Source organism: Thamnophis elegans, chromosome 12, assembly GCF_009769535.1.
Source record: "Thamnophis elegans isolate rThaEle1 chromosome 12, rThaEle1.pri, whole genome shotgun sequence".
Taxonomy (NCBI): domain Eukaryota; kingdom Metazoa; phylum Chordata; class Lepidosauria; order Squamata; family Colubridae; genus Thamnophis; species Thamnophis elegans.
The window spans coordinates 41,216,447-41,241,017 of NC_045552.1; the positions used below are offsets into that span (position 1 = coordinate 41,216,447).

Below are 24,571 nucleotides of genomic sequence, written 5' to 3' on the forward strand. Positions count from 1 at the left end.
TGCTTATTTCTTTTTTTATATATATTTTTTAATAAAGACAAACAAAATCATCTTCCATTATAGATTGTAGAAAGTGTGTCAATTGGTTACGAAGAACTTTTGTGCATCCCTTCCACAGTCATCACCTCTGATTCATATCAAATTATATATTTTACATTATATATATTTATATATATTGCTATCATCATACCTCATCCTTCATATGACTATAGTTGTTTAACGTCCCTTTATTACAAACATTCCAAAATTTAAAAGAAAACCACATAGTGGCATTCCTTTATCTATTTACAATATCTCCAACCACATTATACCTTTATAACACATTCAAAATAAAAATTAATTATGTTTAATAACACAATTTCTAGACCTCTTCTTAATCATTGTTTACAATTTATATCCAATTTCCCTTTTATCCTGTCAATACAAATTATTACTTTATTATCATTATCAGTCATTTATTTAACGATAGTTTGACTAAGTTTAACTTACTTTCCCCCCCTTTTTTTCACCATTTAAATTTTTTACCAAATTTCCTCTTATCAAACCAATACCTATACATACATTGTTATCATTATCAATTATTTTCTAACTTTATCCATTAACACTACATTTTTAACATAATGCTCTAATTTTAACAAAATGTTTAGGCCTCTTTTCTTAATCATTGTTTACAATTTATATCCAATTTTCCCTTTTATCATGTCAATACAAATTATTACATTGTTATCATTATCAGTCATTTATTTAACAGTAGTTTGACTATGTTTAACTTAATTTCCCCCCTTTTTCACCATTTAAAATTTATACCAAATTTCCTCTTATCAAACCAATACATATGTATACATTGTTATCATTATCAATTATTTACCTAACTTAATCATTATCACTACATTTTTAACATAATGCTCTAATTTTAACTAAATTTAACTAGTGTTTTATTAATAATAATAATTTTCATATCTCAACCTGTGCCTTTCCAGTAATAGTTTAGTCCTATTTCTTTTGCCATTTGTGGAATTAGTCTTCTGGTTATTTCCTTAATCAAATTTGTTTGGACTTCTCTTCGCAACTTGTTGCTTATTACATATCTTGTAAAAATCTCGAACCCTCCATCAGCTTCCTTAATCAGTTTATATTTAGTTATCAGTAGTGCTTTTGTCAAAATTTCTCTCCTTAAGTCCATCCATTCTTCTCTTTTTTCTTCTTCTATACCTTGAAATCTGTAGTAAAGCACCTTTCCATCTATCGTCCCTTTCCTTGTTCCACTCTTTCCATCTCCAACCACACTCAGTTCACTGTCAATATCCACGGTTATCTTGCCTCCTTGTTCATTTTTCCCCCTGGGTTTTTAGGACTCCAGTCTCCACTTTTTCCATTTGCTGAATATCTTCTATTTGCTGAGTATCTTCCATTTTTCCATCAGGTTTTGCAACTTTAAAGTTTATATTTTCAATATTTTCCAATCTCTTCTCAATTATCTCTGTTGTTTCTAATAAGTTTTGAATTCCAGACATAATCTGTTGTAATGTTATGGTTTCTTTTTGAAGTCATGCAATCCTTCCAATTAATAAACATTGCCACTCTAGTTTAAAAACAAATCTTTGTTTTCACTTCTTTCCAGCTAGCAACAAGCATCCAGAGAGCACCTGCGTAAACAACCCATGCTCTTCTCTATAAACAAGCTGAAGCCTTTGAAGTGCAAGGTCAAAATGATCAAAGGGAAAAAAGAAAAAGCAATGTTTCCAGGTCTCAACCTCCAACCTCCAAGTGGCAGTGTAACTTCTTTTCCCTTTAAGATTACTACCCTCTATATACCTTTTGAATCTTCTTTATGTTTCAGGCTTAGAAGAAACAAAGTTCTGAAATGAAACCAAATAAAAAGAAAAAATCCATCCCAGCCAGTATTGTAGAAGTAAAGGAAAATATTTAATTCATACATAAAAAAAGAAATAGAAGAAGGAAATCCAAAACTTTCACTTTAAAAAGTAAAAGATGTTCACAAAGCTTCCATCGATTGAAAAAAATAAAATAAAAAAACACACTGTCCAATAATGCTTAATTTCGCCACTTATTTCCTTTTCTTTACCAGTTTAATTAAATTCAATCTTTTTTGGGCAGTCTTTTATAAAAATAAGATTTCCTCACCAAATGGACACACTTTCTCTTTCTGCTTTTCCTCCCATTGCAGAGCTGTCCCGATTTCAGCAGCTTGAGGCTGTGCTTTTTGTCACCGGATAGAAGAGATTCTCTTAGATCAGTCAGGGACCTTGCAACGTCCCTGAGATCAGCAAGATGTACTCTTCCCTGTCACCGTCTCTTCGGGACAGTTTAGGTCCAGATGGACCATCCAGCAGCAAAAGTATCAACTGCAATCCCCGGAGCTCTGAGATTGCACGTCGTATCGTCGCAATGTCAGTGCCTTTTTCCCAATGTGCTTATTTCTTAAGGCCGATGACAAACCTGCATAATGTAGCAGCTTCAGAATCAAGAAGCCGCCATTTCCTTCGGTTCATAAGCAGCAGACAAATGATCTGGTCAGCTGGGAAGCAGCTGGTTTTGAGGCGTTCTCCATAGCTGCCAAACTAGGAGAACTTCCCTTTCTTCTGTTTTTAAACTGTTTATGGGGATGAAAATTTGCGTGGCCATTTTGGGGTTGATAAAATGGGGAATTGTGAGAGCCTCACCCACCCTCTTTAATTCCAGGGTTCTCCTCTTGGTAGCCAACAGTTCCTAGATCCTTGGTGACCATTTTTATGTTAGTAGCAAGAAGAAATGGGGTGCGATTACTCATTGGTTAAAGACACTGACCTTGTCAGCTGGAAAGCTGATAGCCCAGGTTTGAGACCCAAGCACTGCTCGACAAGATTCCTGCCCCAGCTCCTGCCCACCTAGCAGTTTGAAAACACCTAAACGCGAGTGAATGAATAGGTACTACCTTATTGGGAACTTAACAGCGTTCTGTCCACCTCTGGCATGTAGCCATGCTGGCCACAAGACCATGGAAAATGTCTTTGGACAATTCTGGCTCCCTTGGCCAAGAGACTGAGATGAACATTGCGCCCGTCGGACATGACTGAACAGGGAAATCTTTACCTTTAGCAGGAAGAAACGAATTTAAATCTTCCACTCGCTCTCTTGCTTGTACAGTTAGTTTAGCCTCAATCAATCCCGAGGTTGATTGATTCTTAATCCCCACCAGTTACACTGTGGGTTATACACTGAGTTATACTGTTTCCTACCCCAATTTTCCCTTGAGCTCAGTTTTATATATCTTTTCTTTCCCAATATCCATAGCTGTTACCCTGCAGCAAATATCAAATTTGATGAGCTTGCAAAAAAACAGTGTAGTGTTCTCAGGTATGAAAAACTCTTTTAGAGTGTGAAAATAAAGCAAAGAAGCTTAATGCTGCACAGTAAGTCACGTACAAATGGGCAAACGAGGATATAGATGACCAAGACTCTTTCCTCTTCTATACATTCAAACATTCATGTGTTGTTCCTTTATTATTAAATTATCCAATTGACCTTGCAGGTATACCAAGATCCTGATGAAAGATATCGATATCTTAAATTCAGCGGGCAAAATGGACAAGATGAGGTTGTTGAACATCCTGATGCAGCTGAGGAAGTGTTGCAATCACCCGTACCTGTTTGATGGTGCTGAACCAGGCCCTCCTTACACCACTGATACCCATTTAGTGACCAATAGTGGCAAAATGGTTGCCCTGGACAAATTACTATCGAAACTCAAAGAACAGGGTAAGACAAGACAATCTCCCCTTCCTCCCAGTTTTGGGCTAGTGGGACCCCTTGTGGGACTTTGTGTCAACGCTGAAGCTGACCTGGGTGAAGCTATTTTCGAACTTCAATGTTGCCACACTGGAGGGAGGGATAAGTAGGGGGGGGTGTTAGAGATAGCGGGGTTTGTGTAGTCAAAATAAAATACTTTCTCCTGGGAACCCAGGGCGTTCTCAATCCTGGCCGGAGGAAGGAGGAGTGATTTCATCAGATCAGCAGATACTGCAGTGTTTGGGCCATGTGACTGATTGTTTGGGGTTGAGGGAAAAACTTTTACTTTTCATTAGGTGAAAACCAAGAGGCCACTCAAAGTTGGTTTTCACCAGATATGTGCTAATATGATTTTTCCAATAATTATTATTTGAGGAATCTACCTGCCTCAGAGTTCTTGCTTGTAATGGATCTATTATTTGGAGCCCTGACAAGTTGTTGTGGGATTCTGTCCCCGTTCCCCCCCCTCCCCCGGGACCTCTAGTCTGCACGATCTCTGTATTACCTTACTTTTTTTTTTTTTAGAAAAAAAAACCTTTTTTGAAAATGTAAAACATTACAATACAAATACCTTTAAAAATAGTATTGTATAAATTACGATCCTTTTTGACAGTACTAACATAACCATTTATTATTCAAATACACTTTTATACATTCCTAATTATTTATCTATACATCTATGTTTGTAGGCTGTACATTTCATGTTCCTATTATTTATCCATTGATACCAGTTTTCTCAAACCGTATAATATTCTTGAATCTTCCTTGTCCTTTAACTCCAATGTGAGTTTATCCATCTCTGCGCCATCAAGAATCTTTTGGATTATCAAACAGTCTGTCAGCATGGTATCACTTTTCCAACATTGGCGAGTGCTATTCTCGTTGCTGTAATTATGTGGTGTATTATCTTATTTTTAATCATGTTATATCACACATTGCCATTATAGTATTTTGGTCCATTGGTTAAGGCACCAGGCTAGAAAGAAAGAGACTCTGAGTTCAAGTACCCACCTTAGCCATGAAAGCCAGCTGGGTGACTTTGTTCCAGGCACACTTTCCACCTTATTTGTAAAAATAATAAAGGCGGGATAGAAATGAATGAGTGAATGAGTGAGTGAGAGGAATAAAAAAAACATTGCCCAGTTATGATGCAGCTGAGTGACTGAAAATTATGTATGTACGTATGTATGTATATGTATATGTATATGCATATGTATTTTTTGGTACACACACACACACACACACATGTTGCATTTGTGCTGATAAATAAATAAAGGGAGACTAGTATAGATCTATTTCAAGCTATTTAGTTCTCATCAGCTAGCCATACCCTTACTGGGATTCGAACCTGGGCTGTATTACATATTAGGCAGTTGTATTAGCCACTAGGCCACAGTCTCTCCTCCTTTATTAGCTAACCCCTGATATGCCCAAATATGGGAGGATATATATATATATGTTCTATTTGTGACACTAATATATATATATATGTATGTATGTATGTATGTATGTATGTAATGTATGTATGTAATGTATGTATATGTATATGTATGTGTATATATATAAGATTTTTATTTTTTGTTGTATTTGTGCATATATATATGTTCTATTTGTGACTATATATATATATACACACAGTATATATACACAGTATATATATATATATATATATATATATATATATATATATATATATATATATATATATATATATATATATCGCAATAGCAATAGCAGTTAGATTTATATACCGCTTCATAGGGCTTTTAGCCCTCTAAGCGGTTTACAGATAGATATATGTATGTATGTATGTATGTATGTATGTATGTGTGTTTGTGTCTGTGTCTGTGTGTATACGTATACGTATACATATAGATATACATATAGATATACATATAGATATACATATAGATATAGATGTACATATACATATACATATACATATACATCATATACATATACATATACATATACATATACATATACATATACATATACATATACATATACATATACATATACATATACATATATATATATATATATATATACCCGGACATAGTATAGTATAGCCTTTATTGTCATTGTACATCATGTATACAGTGGAATTGGATAATACTTGACAATTTAATGTAGATGCTTCTCATTACCATTAACCTAAAGTATAATTAAAGGTGCTTCAACCACTCCTTTGTCCCTCAGGTTCCAGAGTTCTTGTTTTTAGCCAAATGACTCGCTTATTGGATATCTTGGAAGACTACTGCATGTGGCGAGGTTATGAATATTGCCGCCTAGATGGGCAAACACCACACGAGGAGAGAGAGGTGGGAATAATTTTTCTAGTCCCTTGAACATTTATTTTGTTCTATCCTGGACACAGGCTGTGTACCAACTAACATTTCTTCACTATTTTCCTGAGTGCCAATTTTCTATGACAGGTGGTCTTATTTTCAGTCAGGCCTTATAAACAAATTAATTTTTCATTATTGCACGCTGTGTCATTCAACTTTCTGATTTGAGTTTCAACTACAGAAAGCCCTTGACTTATGACCTTCATTGGAACTGGAACTTCCATCATTAAGTGATGCAGTCGTTAAGGGCGTTCTACCTGGTTTTTATGACCTTTTTTGCTGTGGTCATTAACTGAATCCCACAAAGTTGTTAAGTGACTCCAGCTTCTCCTATTGACTTTGCTTGTTGGAAATCCACTGGGAAAGTTGAAAATGACGATCACACAATCCTGGCACGTTGCAATCATTGTAAATACAGTTGTTGAGGGCTTGAATTGCAAGTGTATAAGTGCAGGGATGGGTCGTAAATCATTTTTTCCAGCCCCGTCGTAACTGAACGGTTGCTTAAATGAATGGTCGCAAGTCGAAGGCTACCTATATCACTTTAAGGGAAAATAAGTGAAAGGCGCATTTACAAAGAATGCCAGTGCTGTTTGAAGATCCTCCATAATTCACAGGCTGGGCATCCAGTTGCTTGTAGAACTCCTTGGAGAATGGGAAGAAAGAGTTTTGATTCCCTGTGTTTCTATCATGGCCAGAGTTCTCCCTGTATTAACTATTTTAGAAACAGGAGTGGACTGTTCTCCTGAACCTGTAGCTAACGTTATGGCTTGTTCAGAAGAACCTCCAAATGCCACCCCTGGCTGGCCCTGCCCACCCCAGCCCGTCACTCCCACCTCGCCCCTCCCAGGAGTCTTCATGCGGCCCGTTTTGGATGTGTGGTACTGTATTTTTCAGAGTATAAAACACACCTTCCCCCCCTAAAAGAGCGTGGAAATTTACACCGAATACAGCCATTTTGGCTTCCCGAAGCCCCGCCCCACATCCTGAGCCATTTTTCACAAAAACAGAGGTATATTTGCCTTCCCCCAACCCCCAGGAGCACTCTGCAGGCTTCAGCAGGGCTGGGGGAAGGCAAAAATGCCCCCGTTTTGGCAAAAAACAGGCCATTTTTTGCAAAAACTGGTGTTTTTGCCTTCCCCCAGCCCTGCTGAAGCCTGCAGAGTGCTCCTGGGGGCTGGGGAGGACAAACCCTTTTTTTCCCTTACTTACCTCTTCAAAATCTTGGTGTGTCTTATACACCTATGCGTCTTATAGTCCAAAAAATACAGTAAGTGCAGGGCTCGTGTGGAGGCTCAGGGAGGGGGAAAAACGAGCCTCCTGGAAGTTCAGGCCCGTTTCTGGCCTCCGGAGCCCGGGGGAAGATGTTTTCGCCCACCCAGAGGCTCGAAGAAAGCCTCTGGAGCCTGGGGAAGGTGAAAAGGGCCCCTCTGCTGTGGTGCAGGAGGCCGACTAAGCCACGCCCATCATGGCCATGCCCACTCAGCAACTGGGTAGAGAATCTATTGCTGAAATGTTTGAAGCCCACCCCTGTTTAGAAACCAGGTAAAAACAACAACAACAACAACAATGGAAAACAGGTTCTTGATCCCTTGCAGGAAACAGTATTTTTAACACAGTCTCTTTTAAAAAAATATCTTTTTTTAAAGGAAGCAATAGACACCTTTAATGCTCCAAACAGTAGGAAGTTCGTTTTTATGTTGAGTACAAGAGCTGGAGGCCTGGGGATTAATCTAGCAACAGCTGATGTTGTGATCCTCTATGATTCAGATTGGAACCCACAAGTCGATCTACAAGCGATGGTAAGTGGAGATCTTAAATGTTTGTTGCTTCACTCTTTTCATATAAGCTACCAAAAAAAAAAACCCCTATGTAAACATTACATTTGAAAGGTTGATTAAAATAGACTAAATAACGGTACATTCACCTTTGCCTTTATATTGGTATTCGGCACCTTTTCACTTACACATTTGTTAATTTACCCTGATTAGGATCGTGCACATCGGATTGGTCAAAAAAAGGCCGTGCGGGTATTTCGGCTTATCACTGACAACACTGTTGAAGAGAGAATAGTAGAAAGAGCCGAGATAAAACTGAGGCTGGATTCAATTGTTATTCAGCAAGGTACGGTTTAATATATTTGTGGTATTCGGAGATAAAATTAAAAGAAGCCAGGATCTGACCCGCAACATTCGGTAATGAAACTAGAAAAATCTGACTTCCTTTGAGATTTTTCCCTCCTTTAACTTTAAAAGAGAATAGCAACTGGAGTGGACAAAACATGGAGGATATAACCCAAGGGGTGCCCAACCTTGACAACTTTTAAAACTTCAGGACTTCAACTCCCAGCATAGCTGGCTGAGGAATTCTGGGAGTTGAAGTCCACTAGTCTTAAAGTTGCCAAGTTGGAAAAACACCCCTGATATAAGCAGTTACAGGTAGTCCTTGATTTACAAGAGTTCGTTCGTAACTGAGCCCAAAATGTCTGTTGCTAAGATGTTAAGTGAGCTTTGCCCATTTTATGATCTTGATTGCCACAGTTGTCAAGTGAATCACTGCAGTTATTAAGTTAGTAACAGGGATGTTGAGTGAATCTGGCTTCCCTATTTACCTTGCTTTTCAGAAGGTCACAAAAGGGAATTGCAGGATACTGCAATTATCATAAATATGAGTTAGTTGCCAAGCATCTGAATTTTGATCATATGATCATGGGGATGCTGCAATGGTTATAAGTGTGAAAAATGGTCATAAGTCATTTTTTCAGTGTTGTATCTTCAAACAGTCACTAAACGAATGGTGGTAAGTTGAGGACTACCTGTAAATATTTTTCACATCTGAACAAAAATGCTGCACCAGGAAAAGGAATTCCTATTTTATTTGTTTAAAGTTGTAGCTAAATTACACAAATGCCGTTTTAATATGTTTGTGGTTCAGTATCTGACTTTGTTTTCTATTTTTGATGTGACTTCACTACCAAATAAATGCTTTGCTTGATATATACTTAGCAAGCACATTGTGCTGCTGGTGAATTAAAATTTAATGGTTCTGTAAAAGTTGGATAATATCGTATGGTGCTCACTTCAAATTGCACATGTCAAAGTCAATCCATTCTATAAATCTTTGCTTTAAATTTGACACTAAGATATGAAACATTTAAATTTGCTGTTGCACTTTCACTCTTTAATTGTAATTTTATTAAATAGCCTGCTTAGATAGGGATATGATTTTATAATCTTAGTATAAAACTCACAGTGGGTTTGGAATTAAAATTCTCTGTGTTTTATGTATTAGGAAGGCTTATCGATCAGCAGTCCAACAAACTAGCAAAAGATGAAATGTTGCAAATGATCCGTCACGGAGCAACACACGTCTTCGCTTCCAAAGACAGTGAACTGACTGATGAAGACATTACCACTATTTTAGAAAGAGGTGAAAAAAAGGTGAGATAATGTGGAACATTAATCACTGTGCCTTGTTCATTTTTTCCATTATCTGTAATAAATATCAGCCCTGAACTAACCGAAAAAAATGTTAGCTTAGCTAACTTTTCATACAGACTGATTAAAATCAACCATAGTATTTATATGCATGAAAAAGACATTTCTAAAATGTGCTTTCTTTCTTTCTTTCTTTTTTGGTACTTGTGACTTTCTTTAGACAGCTGAAATGAATGAACGTTTGCAAAAAATGGGTGAAAGCTCTCTTCGGAACTTCACAATGGACACTGAAATGAGTTTGTACAATTTTGAAGGGGAAGATTATAGAGGGAAACAAAAGGTATATTTTTCATATACATGGGGCATTGCAGTTGCATGAATTGCATTACAGAGAATAAGTTTTGATTTTAGTAGGATCATAAACATCTTAAAATAAGCGCTGCATGTTGCTGGGGTGAAATTTTAGGCTCTCATTATTGGTCCCCCCCCTCCTGAATTTAGGTTGGAGTTTCCTTGTGACTGGAAAGTCTATTATCCTCTGGATGTTGCCTGAGATGCAAAGATGGAAGCCAAGGCAATCTTTGGTTGCATTAACAGAGGGATAGAATCAAGATCACATGAAGTGTTAGTGCTGCTTAATAAAGCCTTAGTAAGACCACACCTAGAATACTGCATCCAGTTTTGGTCACAATATTATAAAAACATGTTGAGAAACTGCAGACAAGAGCAACAGAAGATTAGTGAGTTGGAGGCTAAAACATATGAAGAACAGTTGCAGGAATTGGGTATGTCTAGTCTAGTAAAAAGAAGGACTAGGGGTGACATGAGAGCATTGTACCAATATTTTAGGGGTGCCACAAAGAAGTGGGAGTCAACCTATTTTCCAAAGCACCAGAAGGGAAGACAAGAAACGATGGATAGAAACTAATTGAGTTGTCTTAGAACTAAGGAGAAATTTTCCTTGCCTTCAAAAGTTATAGGTGCTCCCATCACTGGAGGTTTTTAAGAAATTGGACAACCACTTGTCTGGAATGGGTATAGAGTCTCTGGGTTGAGCAGGGTTTGGACTAGAAGACTTCCAAGATTATTTATTTATTTATTTATTATTTATTTATTTATTTATTTTGTGTGTGTGTGTGTGTGTGTGTGTGTGGTATTTGCGCTGATATATATATATATATATATATATATATATATATATATATATATATGTATGTATGTATGTATGTATGTATGTATGTATGTATGTATGTATATACATACACACACAGACACAAATAATACAAACAGTACATATACAACTGAATAAAAAAGAAAGAAAAACAAAAGCAAAAGAAAAAAGAAAAAAAAACATGGGAAAGGATCCAAGATCCTTTCCAGCTCTATTATTCTGTTAAATCTTCAGATCAGCCAGCATTCCCAGTGGACAGAAATAGAGGAAGATTTAATCTAGTAGTATCTAGACCATTGTTAACTTGAAGATGTATGCACTTCAATTCTCAGAGTCCCCCAGCCAGCATTAAATCAAACCACTATTTTTTTTCTTTTATTACCAAATGTCTTTCCCCCATTAGTTTTGCTGTTAATGCATGCAATAAGCATAGTCCAACCAGTGTAGAATATAGGATGAATGAAAGTGGTCCAAAAATTAATTATAATTAATAATGTGTGGGAAAATGTATCCTAGTCAAGCTCATAATGGAATTCTCAAAAGAGTCCCATAAATGCAATTAATGTTTGTTTCTCTAACTGTCACCCAGGCTCATACACGTGAAACAATGTACGTGCTCTTTTATTTCTTAATTTTCTCAAATTCAATGCTGGTATGGTTTAACATATGGCAAGGAAGTTCATTACTTCTGTTTACTATTCACGTTTCAATATTTTAAAAAAGGCTTCCTTCTGTTCAGGAGAAGGACATGAAAATAATACAGAAAGCATTAACCCAGCACACAACAATTTATTCAAGTTTTTGTGAAAGAAGCACCTGTGTCAGCAAGAACCTGTCAATCTTCCCTGCCCTTTTAACTAGTTTATTTATTTCTTCTAGCTGAGCATGATGGAATGGATCGAGCCCCCCAAACGAGAACGCAAAGCCAACTACGCTGTGGATGCCTATTTTAGGGAAGCTCTCCGTGTCAGTGAGCCTAAAATCCCAAAGGTCAGCAGTGTAACCTTCTACGTTACACAGAGCTAATATATTCCATTTTCATGAGTGCGCAAATACAAATGAGAACATCGCATCAATACTCTTGTGTGTTTAATTTCAAAGGCTCCGCGACCTCCCAAGCAGCCAAATATTCAAGATTTCCAATTCTTTCCACCGCGGTTATTTGAACTTCTTGAAAAAGAAATCCTCTATTATCGGAAGACGATAGGCTATAAGGTAAGAAAATACAACTTTAATATTAAATAAATAAAATTTTAATATTAAATACCTCGCCCAATTTTTTTTTAAAAAAAGGCATCTTTTTAAAAAATCAACTGTGTAGCACTGGCTCATTCCAAAAAAGGATTTAGGTCCATGATGGCGAACCTCTGGCATGTGTGCCGGAAGTAGCCCACAGAGCCAGCTCTCCGGTGACGTGAGCCGTTGGCTGTTCTCTTCCTGGCTCCGGCACACTGGCCAGCTGGTCTTCACGCAGGAGAGAGCGCCAGAAACTGGAAGAGCAGCTGCCCGGTGCGCATGCACACACCGGGCGGCTGCTCTTCTGGTTTCCGGCGTGTACATGCGCACTGGCCACCTGGCCTTCCGGTTTCTGGTGTGCATGCGCATGTGCCCTGGAAGCCTGCTTTTCCAGTTTCTGGTGCACATACACGCTCCTGTTTTGGCACTTGGTGACGAAAAGGATTGTTAGCACTTGTATAGGTTATGACACAATTCACTTCTTCACTGCCTAAGCACTGTATTTCTGCTGTGTCTTCTCCACACATACACACACATGTGTGCTCTCTCATATCTTCATGACACCCAGAAGCTTTTGGAAACTTTAAAAAGAGCTCTGGACACGTATTGGCTACTTATGTATTGCCGTTACTGGCACACTTGTGTGGAAGAAGTGCCTGCGAGTCATTGAGGAGGAAGAGATGAGTTATGAGAGGTTACGTTCATCTCGCCTGGAGAACTTTCTGAGGCCTGTAAACACAAGTAAAAAGAATGTTTCTCTGCCATTGCCTCGATGCCAGAGAAATATTTCCTCTCCTAAGAAATCCCCAGTCGATGAAAAATGCATCCATCTTGCCTTTTGGCGTTTCAGAGAAAGGCCATAAAGGGAGCCGGATAGGCCTCTACCCAGAACGCTTAATAGCGTGGCTGGCTAAACTATTCATTCATTTCATTGCTGGTTTTCAGGTCCCCAGGAATCCTGACCTTCCGAATGCAGCCCAGGTGCAGAAGGAGGAACAGCGGAAGATTGATGAATCGGCTCCTCTTTCTGCCGAAGAGGCCGAAGAGAAAGAAAGGCTGCTCACCCAGGTAAATGGCTTCTGGGCTTCATGTTTATTTCTTATTAAAAAGAAAAAAGAAAGAAGAAGAAGCTGTGATTATCAACCCGTCTACTTGCTGTGCAAGACATTACCGTAATTATCCCCTGGAAAACTGCAAATGCTGTCTGATCATATGGATTAATTTGTAATTGTGTTGACTCGAAGCCAGAGCCCCCCCCCTCCAACTCCATCCCCAAAGGGGGAGCAAATGAGATATTTATTGCATATATTTTACATTGAAACTCATACATTCTCCTCTAAATAAGATAATGTTGTTGACCATAACGTGATAGCCATCCCCTACAGCTGTTAGAGGCAGGGGAAAATAAATAATTGTGTAAGCCCCAGCTGAGTGGGGGGGAAACACGCTACCAATAAAGGAAGATATTTGTAGCTCAGGGCTGCTTGGTGCTCTCTGAGCTTGGTTGCTTCCTTGCAGATGTTTCATTACCCAAACGAGGTAACTTAATCAGTACAGGTAGTCCTTGATGTATGACCACAATTGAGCCCAAAATTTCTGTTGTTGAGCAAGTCTTTGTTAAGTGAATTCCGGCCCATTTTGCAATCTTTGCAACCCACAGATGTTAAATAAATCCAACTGCAGTTAAGTTAGTAAAATGGATAATAAGTGAATCTTGCTTCCCCATTGTCTTTGCTTGGCAGAAGGGCACAAAAGGAGATCACATGGTCCCAGGACACTGCAGCTGTCATAAATATGAGTCATTTGCCAAGTGTCTGAATTTTGATCACGTGACCATGGAGATGCTGGAATGGTCATAAGTGTGAAAAATGGTCTTAAATCACTTTTTTCAGTGCTATTGTAACTTCAAATGGTTACTAAATGAACAGTTGTAAGAGGTGGCTCAGTGACTAAGATGCTGAGCTTGTAGATCAGAAAAGTTGTAGTTCAGCGGTTTGAATCCATAGTGCTGCATAATGGAGTGAGCTCCCGTTACTTGTCCCAGCTTCTGCCAACCTAGCAGTTCGAAAGCATGTAAAAATGCAGGTAGAAAAATTGGGACCACCTTTGGTGGGAAGGTAACAGCGTTCCGCGCACTTTCGGCGTTGAGTCATGCCAGCAATATGACCATGGAGATGTTTTCGGACAGCGCTGGCTCTTCGGCTTTGAAACTGAGATGAGCACCGCCCCTTAGAGTCGGGAACGACTAGCACATACGTGCAAGGGGAACCTTTACTTTTTTACCTTTAAGTAGAGGACTACTTTTACTAGCACTGATGATGTTGCCTAGTTTAATGATAGGTCTGCAAGAAAACAGCCAAGCTCAGAGAGCACCAAGGACCATCCTGAAAAAAAGCTATCGATCTTTAGTGGTTATTCTGTGAATTCCCGTTTGCAAATATTGAAAGAGGAGGGATTAGTTTTCAAAATGCAATTGCCAACTTCTCAGCAGCTAGGTAGGGATAGAAAGTGGGAACTCAACAAAGAGAACAGTCGAAACTGACACAGTTCAGACTGAATCGAAAGGTTTGGCTTTTACCAAAATAAACCTCTCTCTTGCAATGAATTACTATTGACTGAGTTCCTAAGTTGAGGACTACCAGTAGTGGATGGTTCCAGGCACTTTATGTTTAACATTTCATCAGTAACTTTCTGGTACAAAGTTTGCAAGTTTAGATTTTGCTACGTTTTTAATGAGTGTTGTTGAATCAGTGTAATTAGTTTTACGCTTGAATTGCTGGGCTATTCAAACATATTTTTTAACACTCTTTGCATGTTATGAGATAGGAAGCATAGAGTTTTTGTTGCCTTCTTCTCCAACAAAATATTCTTAATATATCCTTCTATATTAGCACAGACTTATATAGTAAAGATACAGATACTTGAATCCTCAACTTGAAAAGTTGACTTAACAACTGTGTTTTGATCATTTAAATTGCCAGTGTCAGATGAAGTGAATGTTACAATGAAAATACAGATGGTGGTTCCTAAGCTCTCTACAGAGAGAGTAAACATTTTTTACAACACCGTTTAATGTTTGAAAATAGGTACAAGAAACATCTAAATCTTTTCTCCCTTGTCTGTTTAAATTTCTGTTTACATTTTTCTATCCACATATTTTTGGTTGAGTCCAATCAATATGACTATCTTGCTCTTTGTTTGAGAATATGTATGTATGTATGTATGTATGTACGTACGTATGCATGTATGTATTTACAACGTGTAACCCCAACATGGTAGAACATCAGTTAAAGCAAAGAAAAACAGCTTGATATTAAAAGTGTGCATTTCAGCTATTATCTAAAAATATACAGCTGTTTCAGCAGCTGGTAGCAGCTGGTTGATATTGTCTGGGTTCTGAAGTTAAATAGAATTCAGTCTGATTAGTACATGGTAGAGATTCCTACAGGAAATTCCAGGTTTGTAGGCTGGATTGGGACGCTGTGGCTCAGTGGCTAAGACACTGAGCTTGTTGATCAGAAAGGCCAGCAGTTCCGCGGTTCAAATCCCTAGTGCCGTGTAACTGGGTGAGTCCCCGTTACTTGTCCCAGCTTTTGCCAACCTAGCAGTTCGAAAGCTTGTAAAAATGCAAGTAGAAAAATAGGAACCACCTTTGGTGGGAAGGTCACAGCGTTCCGGGCGTCTATAGCGTTTAGTCATGCCGACCACATGACCATGGAGACGTCTTTGGACAGTGCTGGCTCTTCGGCTTTGAAACGGGAGACGAGCACCGCCCTGTAGAACGGTGCTAGCACAGACGTGCGAGGGGAACCTTTACCTTTAACTTTGAAATAACCACTAAATGAACTGTTGTTAAGTCGAGAACTGCCTGTAGCTAATAGGAGTCATGCTGAAGTTGATCCATGCTTCAAAAAGTACCTCATTTCTTGTTGCTGGTTTGTTGTTTTATACAAAGGGTTGGACGGATATTTTTTCTGTCTTAAGAGCAGAAGTTCTTCCATCATAGAGTGGTTCTTTCTGGGTGAAGGAAATGTTTTATTGTGTACGCTGGCCAATTTTCAGTAGATCTGATCTCAGAAATAAGTGTCATATCTAGCATTTTACAGTAATTCTGCAATTGGTCAAACACTGATTATTAGTGGCACACTGTATAAAATATTTGACATTTGTCTCTCCAGTAATTAACTTTGGTTACTGCCAACCTTTAAAGGGTCCTGATTTAATTATTTAAAATGTTTAATGATGTTTAAGGAACTGTTTTGAGTGCCAATTCTTTGTTTATATTCCTTCCATAGTCAATAGATTTTTTTTCATGCCCCCCCCTCCATATTTTATCAGAAGTATGCATGGGAACTGGGGATTTTCTTCCCTTCCAGGTGTTAATTTCATTCACCATTTGCTTTGTAAGTGTTTGAAACAGAATGTTCCTGCATTTAGTTCCAGAAGATTGCCTGTGACATCTGGACAAGGGCCCTCACATTCTTAAAGGTGGTTTTTTTATTTTTTGGGTTAGTTACTTGTAATTGTTCAGGTGTGATACAAGTGAAAGCCCGCTAAGATTTGGACTGAACTTTGTTTCTTTGGAGACTTGCCATTTACAAGCATGAATAGAACAACTTCTCTCCCTTACATGCGAGGAGCTGTGTTTAAAAATAACTCTGCTTTTTATGACTTGAGTAATAAACCCCGGATAATAGAAGTTTATGGAAATACTGAAGATCATTAACCCCTGTAATTATTATGTGACATTGTACCAAGGCATTAATGAGCAAATCCAACTGCATCCTCCTAAGATGCGAGCTCTGACAAAAACAACTTCTTTTAACAGGGTTTTACAAACTGGAACAAAAGAGACTTCAATCAGTTTATTAAAGCTAATGAAAAATATGGCCGTGACGACATTGATGATATTGCCCGTGAGGTGGAAGGAAAGTCACCGGAGGAAGTTATTGAGTATTCAGGTGCGTTAATTGTTCCTTGATTAATTAAGAATGATTGCAAACAGTTCATTTCATTTCATGGCAGCCCCTGAGATATTGGAACACTGCTATCATGTCTCCCCCGAGTCCTTCTTTTCATTAAATTAGACATACCCAGTTCCTGTAACTGTTCTTCATATGTTTTAGCCTCCAGCCCCCTAATTCTCTTTGTTGCTCTTCTCTGCACTCTTTCTACAGTCTCCACATCTTTTTTACATCGTGTCAACCAAAACTCAATGCAGTATTCCAAGTGTGGCCTTAACCAAGGCATTATAAAGTGGTATTAATATGAAAATGGATAAAATTCTGGCTTTTGTACAAGTTGCTTTGATGGCACCTTTTGAAATGTTCCATTTGCAGTTGTTCGACAGCCACAGCGAAAACTCAAAAAGATGTTACAGTGCTCCATGAGACATTTGGAGGAACTACTGTGTTTCTCCGAAAATAAGACTGGATCTTACCATATTTTTCAGACTATAAGATGCACTGGCGTATAAGACGCACCAAGGGTTTGAGGAGGCAAATTTTAAAACATTTTTTGCACTCTGCAAACCTCCCCCAAATGGCCCGTTTTTAATGAAAATGGGACCATTTCCCCCCCCAAAAGGCATAGATAGCTTTTAGGGGGCTTGCAGAGTGCTCCTGGGAGGTGCCCCCCCCCCGAATGAGCAAAAAATGGCCCATTTTTAATGAAAACAGGTCTGTTTTTTGTCAAAAAAATAGCACTCATAGCCGTTAGGAGGCTTATAGAGTACTCCTGGGGGCTGGGGCGGGGCAAAATTGAGCAAAAAACAGCCTGTTTTTCACTCATTTCTGCCTTCTGCAGCCCCCAGGAGCTCTCTGAAGCTTTCATGGCTATGCCATTTTGATGAAGAGGATGGGGTTTTGGGAGGCAAAAAATGCTGTATTCGGTGTATAAGACGCACCCAGATTTTCAGCCTCTTTTTTGAAGCAAATGGGTGTGTCTTATACTCCCAAAAATACGGTATATTAATTTTTGCTCCAAAAGATGCATTGGGGCAGTGATGATGAAACCTTTTCGGCACCGAGTGCCGAAAAGAGAGTATGCATGTGTGCTCATAGGGATGCAAAGCCAGAAGAGGAGCTGCCCAGAGGGCATGCATGCACCAGAAAATGAACGTCTGGTTTCCAGTGCACGCATCTGCGGCAGCCAGCTAGACTTCCAGTTACTGGTGCGCATGCTAATGCCAAAAAACGGAATACCAGCTCTTCCAGTTTCTGGCGCTGCCGCATGTATGAAGGCCAGTTGATCGTTGTCGTGTGTGCATGTGGGGCAGAAACCCAGAAGAGAAATGGGCAACACTGCGCATGCCAAGAGACATAGCTCTGTGTGCTACTTCGGGTACGCGTGCCATAGGTTCACCATCATGATATTAGGGCTTATTTTCTTGTTAGGTCTTATTTTGGGGGTAAATACAGTACTAAATGCGTCAATCTGGCTGACAATCTTAACACAGGCTTATTTTGGGGGTAGAGTTTTTATTACCAGCATCCTGAAAAATCATGCTAGGGCTTATTTTCCAGTTGAGTCTTATTTTTGGGGAAGCAAAGTAGCAGATTCACCCCATAAAACTGAATACTGGAAAAATTGGGACATATTACGCAATGCCTGATTTACCTTTGGATTTCACTATTCATTAAAATATAAGGCTGGCTGTCAGCTTGGCCGGCTTAAAAAAAAAAGGATTCCATTGATTCAGGGGGATTCATGGAGCTCACTGGCTGTTTGCCTTGATGGCACTGGATCTGCCTCTGAAGATTGTCTGCGGGGAGACTAATGGGCTCCTTGTGCAGTTGGTTGGCCACTGTGAGAATAGACAGCTAGACCAGATGGGCATGGTTTATGTTTTTGCTGCATAGAGTCAACTTGAAATGCAAGAAACTGCATCTTGTAGCAGACAGAAAGGCCTCTTGGCTTTAGCCTGTACCTTTTTTTTCAGTCCCTCTTCCACCCTCCCTTGAATAATGCCTAATTGGCTTTAAGCTTAATTGCTTATTTTAAAGTTGCATTTTCCCTCCAACTTCCAATGCCCTCTTTGAAAGAAATGTCTGGAAAAATATATATAGGAAATTTGGATGGCTTCATCTACTTATACAAATTCAGTCAGATGCGTATTTTTTTCCTTGTTTTGAATTACTGAAAGATCTGAAGACATTGTCATAAAAAAAGGTTTATGGCATAAAATGTAACTTGGTAAGTTTTCAGAATATTTAAAACGTTCTCACTATAGAGATGCTGTAATTGTGTTTAGCTCAGCTTATGGGACTCTGCTTTAATTGCTTTGAAGTAATATTCCTTTTATTATGGAACATGTAAGATGATGATGGTGATTACTATTATTATTATTGTAATTTCAGCTGTATTTTGGGAACGTTGCAATGAACTCCAGGACATTGAGAGGATCATGGCTCAGATTGAAAGAGGAGAAGCCAGAATACAGAGGAGGATTAGCATCAAAAAAGCACTGGATGTCAAAGTAAATCTGTCCATTGATATTCTCCTAATTAATCTTGTCCTTCAAAAACCAGCAGGTGGTGATTCTCCCTCCTCCCCGCTGAAAAAAATTATTCCCTGTCCTTTCCTAATTTTTCATTTCAAAACTTCCATAACCAATTCAGAAGTAGGCAAACTTATTCTTTGTCTTGATATATGTTTATAAAGTTGTAAGAATTGAAATGCCCCCAATATATTAATTTACATCAAGTTTGTGTTAGACATTTAGCAACCACATAAATATTTTTTCTTCCAGCTATCGGTCCTTAATCTGGTGTTTCAAATCTTCAGTAGTGCAGCCACTGTAACTGAATCCGTCCTTCTTATTGTTTAAATTGTACAGTACACAATTCCCAGTGAGCCTTTCGTTTCTTTGCAATAATGGTGAATATCTGTATCTCAGGTGTAGGAAGAGAGTGAAGGTTCATTCTCCTTAGCTTGTGGGTTGGTTTCTGAATGTTTTGTGACCAGGCTAGATAACATCTTCAGTGGAGTTTAGGGGGTGTTGGTGTCAACTCGCAAAGCCCTCCTGGCCTGCTCTCGAGTTGCCATAGGCAGGAGAGGGGAGCTGCCACGACCAGAAACACATTCCACGCATACCTTTCTCCATATTGTATCCCAGGACACCAGAGCCAGCTGGAGAGGCTGTTGGAGAATGTGATTTATGATGTACCCTGAGAGGAGGGGGAAAACAGGGTTATAATTGGGCCGTAAATCATGTGGGAGCAGAGCTAACTCCACTCAGGAACGGCTGACATGTTGCTCCTATAAATCACTGGATTTCCTTTGAAACTTGGCTTGAGGCTCAGATTAATTAGGGCACCGGAACCCTGACAATTAGTGTTCTTCTGCTTATAAGGGCTTCAGGTATGAGTGTGTCAACTGAGAGTCTTGTGATGGGCCAGGTATGGGTGTGTCAAGTGGGAGTCTTGGGGGGAGGTTACATCAGGTTAGGGTCATTGAACTGCTGGTGGGAGGGAGCTTGCGGGAGTTGGTTGAGGTTCGGTGCTGTCTCTGGTTAGCTGTGTGGTTGATTTGGATTCTGAATAGTTTGTATGCTAGTTGTAGCAGCCTACAAACCCTTCAGAAGCCAACCACACAGCTAACCAGAGACAGTACCAACCCACAACCAACTCATGCAAGCCCCCCCCCATCAATTCACCTCCCAGAGATCCCCACCCGTGTAACCTCCCCATCACTAGACCCACCACTCGACACACTCACACCTGAAGTCTTTATAAACAGAAGAACACTAACATCCCCTAAATTTCCGCTGAAGATGCTACCTATCCTGGCGATGAAAAGTTCGGAAACCAACCCACAAGCTCGGAGAACGAACCTTCAGCTTTTCCTTTCTTTGATACAAGTCACTCTTCTTTTTTCTTCCACTTTCCCATCATTAGAGCCATTTCCAGACAGCCTATTTCATACAATGTCTCCCAAACAGGATAATTTGTCCCAATATAAGCATAACACTTTTCTGGTGTTACATCGCCAGTATTAAGACCTTAGAACTACCAAATACATTTTGAGCGGAAATGATTTGTTTGTTTTAACCTTGGTGTAATTACAGTGAATTTCCTGCCCTTGAAATAAGAGTGCATAGCTATTGAATGAGATGCTGACAGAAATGCCTAGCAGAAGAAATCTGATACATGCATATTTGTTTATATATATATATATATATGTTTATATAACATTTTTTAACACTTTTAGATTGCAAGGTATAAAGCCCCTTTCCATCAGCTGCGAATTCAGTACGGAACCAACAAAGGCAAAAATTACACAGAAGAAGAAGATCGGTTCTTGATATGCATGTTGCATAAAATGGGATTTGATAAAGAAAACGTGTATGAAGAGCTACGACAGTGTGTGCGCAACGCACCCCAGTTCAGATTTGATTGGTTCATTAAATCCAGAACCGCCATGGTAAGCAAAGAGTCCGCTGACGCGGGCTTGGTTTATTTCTGCGTGTCTTTTGTTTTCTTAAACTCCTTTTGGTTTTATAGATCTGATTGTGTCATGTTATTTTTTTATTTTGAAATAGCTGATTACTATTTATTTTATACAATGAGAAAAAAAAATATTAAAAATATGCTTGTCTTGAGCTGTTTTGCTCCAGTGCTACGACTGCATGTCTATCCATTTTCCATCTAAGAATATGTGATGTCCTGATTTTAGAAGTTTCAGAATAGAGATGGAAGGGACCTTGGAGGTCTTCTGGCCCAACCCCTATTCAAGCAGGAGACCCTATACCATTTCAAACAAGTGGCTATCCACTCTCTTTTTAAAAACCTCCACTGATGAAGCACCCACAACTTTTGGAGGCAAGGCATTCCATTGGGTAGATTGTTCTCACTGTTAGGAAATTTCTCCTTAATTCCAGATTGTTTCTTGATTAGTTTCCATCCATTGTTTCTTGTCTTGCCTTCATGGCTTTGGAAAATAGGTTGACCCCCTCTTCTTTGTGGAAGCCCCTCAAATACTGGAACACTGCTATCATTTCACCCCTAGTCCTTCTTTTCTCTAACTAGCTAAATCCAAATCCTGCAACTGTTCTTCATATGTTTTAGTCTCTAGGCCTTTATTCTTCTCTGCACTTTTTCCAAATCTCAACATCTTTTTTGTAATAGAATAGAATAACAGAGTTGGACGGGAACTTGGAGGTCTTCTAGTCCAACCCCCTACTTAGACAGGAATCCCTACAACACTTCAGATAAATAGATATCCAACATCTTAAAAACTTCCAGTGTTGGAGCAACGTCTGGAGGCAAGTTCTTCCATTGGTTAATTGTTCTAATTGTCAGGAAACTTCTCTTTAGTTCTAAGTTGCTTCTCTCCTTGATTAGTTTCCACCCATTGCTTCTTGTATTGCCCTCAGGTGCTAATCTGTGCAGAAACTACATCAAGAACTGACATAACGCAATACTGGCATCCCAAAGGTACTTTTTCAAAGTACTTTGTCTCTTTGTTAGATATAAAGAAAGTCCAGTTGCATTTTGAAAAAGCACCTTTGGGACAATCATAACCTGGATAGCTGAGGATCTCCGTAGACATAAATACTGGGAGGAGCCTGCTGGTGGTGGCAGCAAAAAAATCAGCTGCCTCCGAATTCCTGGCTACGTACCTGTTTAGAGGATCTTCCATCTGACGTCTTATCAGGTTTTCTTATCCTTCAGGCAAGAAGGAAAGAAGAAATTGTTTTGCTGGCAAATGCTCTTCGATTTTTGCAGCTTTTGTGCTTGCAGGGAAAGGGGGGCTAGCCCAAGGCAGAACGGCTGTCCGTGCTGGGAATTTCAAACTGCCTTGTGCAGGACAAAGTAGGTCTCCCCCACTCAGTTCAAAGGTTTTTTTTATTTAATCTTATCACGAGCTGAATCCGTTTCCGTGGACAATAATTGTTTATCAACATTTTAGCTTCTTTTCTTTTTCTCCTCCGAAAAATTATTTACTTAAGAGGCTTTTAAAATGGCGCCGAGCAGGCTGGTTTCTCCGGTAATAATGAACACTTTTTGTTAGAAGAATTCAAAACAAAAGAGATTGCTTATCATATGTTTTGGTTTCACAATAGGCCAGCAGAAGCTTTTTAATTAGTTTCATTTCTACAAAAATTTTACTCCTTCATTAACTTTGCTTATCTGGAAGTTAAATGGTGATGAATCTGCTGAACGGTCTTGTTACAATGTTTACTCACTGAAAGTTTTGCCAAGCCTTAAACTTCAAAATAAAAGGGGAACTCAGCCTCTTTACTTAAAGCTGCATATTCAGGCAATAGAGTTTTATTAACTGCAGGCAGATAAATTTTGAAATGGCTTCAAAACCAAATATTAACTTGAAGTTGTAAATTTTTTTCTTATTACTATTCAAAATACCAGCTTCAATTTTGTAAAAGGCTTTCTTATCCAGCTGCGTTACAAGATGGCGATTTTATAGCTTCTGCGTTTGATATATGACACACTCAATCAGCTCTATTCTCCTGAAGACTTCTCCTTATTAACTGTTAAAAGTCTATAAATAGTATCCCATTTAAAACCGAGGGGAGCAGAGACTTTGTTTGTTTGTGCGTTTTTTATAATGGCTCCCAAAACGAAGCAGTCTAAGCGTTTCCTTAATAATACATCTCAAGAAATTGTTACAAAATCGCTGCCCTTGCCTCCCACGCCCTCTACTGGAGATCTCTTAACGCAAGAATTTCTTTTTGAAACCCTTAAAGAGTTCAGACAGGAAATTAAACAACTTTTATCGGACTTATATGATAAACTGGACGCCAAGATTGCTCAAACAAGGGAAGATACGATCAGAGTTATGACTGTTTTGACAGACTATGTTTCTGAAATGGAGGACAAATTGGAACTTTTGGAAAAAACTAATTCTAATTTGACATCTAAAATTCAAATGTTACAACAGGAAGTTGAAAATGCTCAAAAACAACTCGTTATGATAAATTACAATAAGACTGCGTTTGCAATAAGAGTCAGAGGATTGCGTGAAAAGGAACAGGAGAATTTGAAACAGACCTTTTTTGAGGCTTTCAGACGTTCGGTGGGAAGTCCGGGATTTAACTTTGATTGGCAGATTCAAAAAATTTATCGCCAGAACTCGTGTGTAGCAAAACAACGACAGCTTCCGAGGGACATAATTATATATTTCACCACAAGAGAATCCAGAAATGCGATAATACAGAAGTTCTACAATAACAGGCTGCGAATCGATGGACAGGACTTGATTGTTTTTAAAGAAATACCATCTCAAATATTAAGAGCAAGGAGAGACTACACTTTCTTAACTGAAAAACTCAGAGATTCTCAGATACAATATAAATGGGAAGCGCCATCTGGTATCACAGTCACATTTGAGAACCAAAAATATCGTCTCAATTCTGTTTGCGAAGCCCGAGATTTTTACTACAAAACTCTGAAGGCGGGACTTCCTGATTCACCCGGACTTGGAGAAAGACAAGGAGAAGGAAAAGATAAGCAGCGGGACACGTGGCTACAAGGCGGAGGGTGTTGCTTTCCCCTTCCGGAAGGGCAGAAGAGTAAAGAATAAAGATCCAGCTATGCCTTTAAAATACTTCTTAAATCTTTAATTTG

At 38.9% G+C, this 24,571-nt stretch overlaps 1 protein-coding gene across 2 annotated transcripts in view; it reads left to right on the forward strand.

Annotated features, from left to right (window-relative positions):
- The window catches only part of SMARCA1 (SWI/SNF related, matrix associated, actin dependent regulator of chromatin, subfamily a, member 1), a 56,658-nt gene that overhangs the window by 19,614 nt on the left and 12,473 nt on the right, over positions 1 to 24,571 (forward strand). For both annotated transcript variants that reach the window (XM_032228129.1, XM_032228130.1), the window contains exons 11-22: positions 3,533 to 3,759; positions 5,992 to 6,113; positions 7,790 to 7,942; positions 8,132 to 8,264; positions 9,432 to 9,580; positions 9,798 to 9,917; positions 11,628 to 11,738; positions 11,850 to 11,963; positions 12,930 to 13,052; positions 16,813 to 16,945; positions 19,343 to 19,461; positions 21,195 to 21,407. In XM_032228129.1, the coding sequence (XP_032084020.1) occupies positions 3,533 to 3,759; positions 5,992 to 6,113; positions 7,790 to 7,942; positions 8,132 to 8,264; positions 9,432 to 9,580; positions 9,798 to 9,917; positions 11,628 to 11,738; positions 11,850 to 11,963; positions 12,930 to 13,052; positions 16,813 to 16,945; positions 19,343 to 19,461; positions 21,195 to 21,407 (1,717 nt within the window). The remainder of the gene's footprint in view (positions 1 to 3,532; positions 3,760 to 5,991; positions 6,114 to 7,789; positions 7,943 to 8,131; positions 8,265 to 9,431; positions 9,581 to 9,797; positions 9,918 to 11,627; positions 11,739 to 11,849; positions 11,964 to 12,929; positions 13,053 to 16,812; positions 16,946 to 19,342; positions 19,462 to 21,194; positions 21,408 to 24,571) is intronic.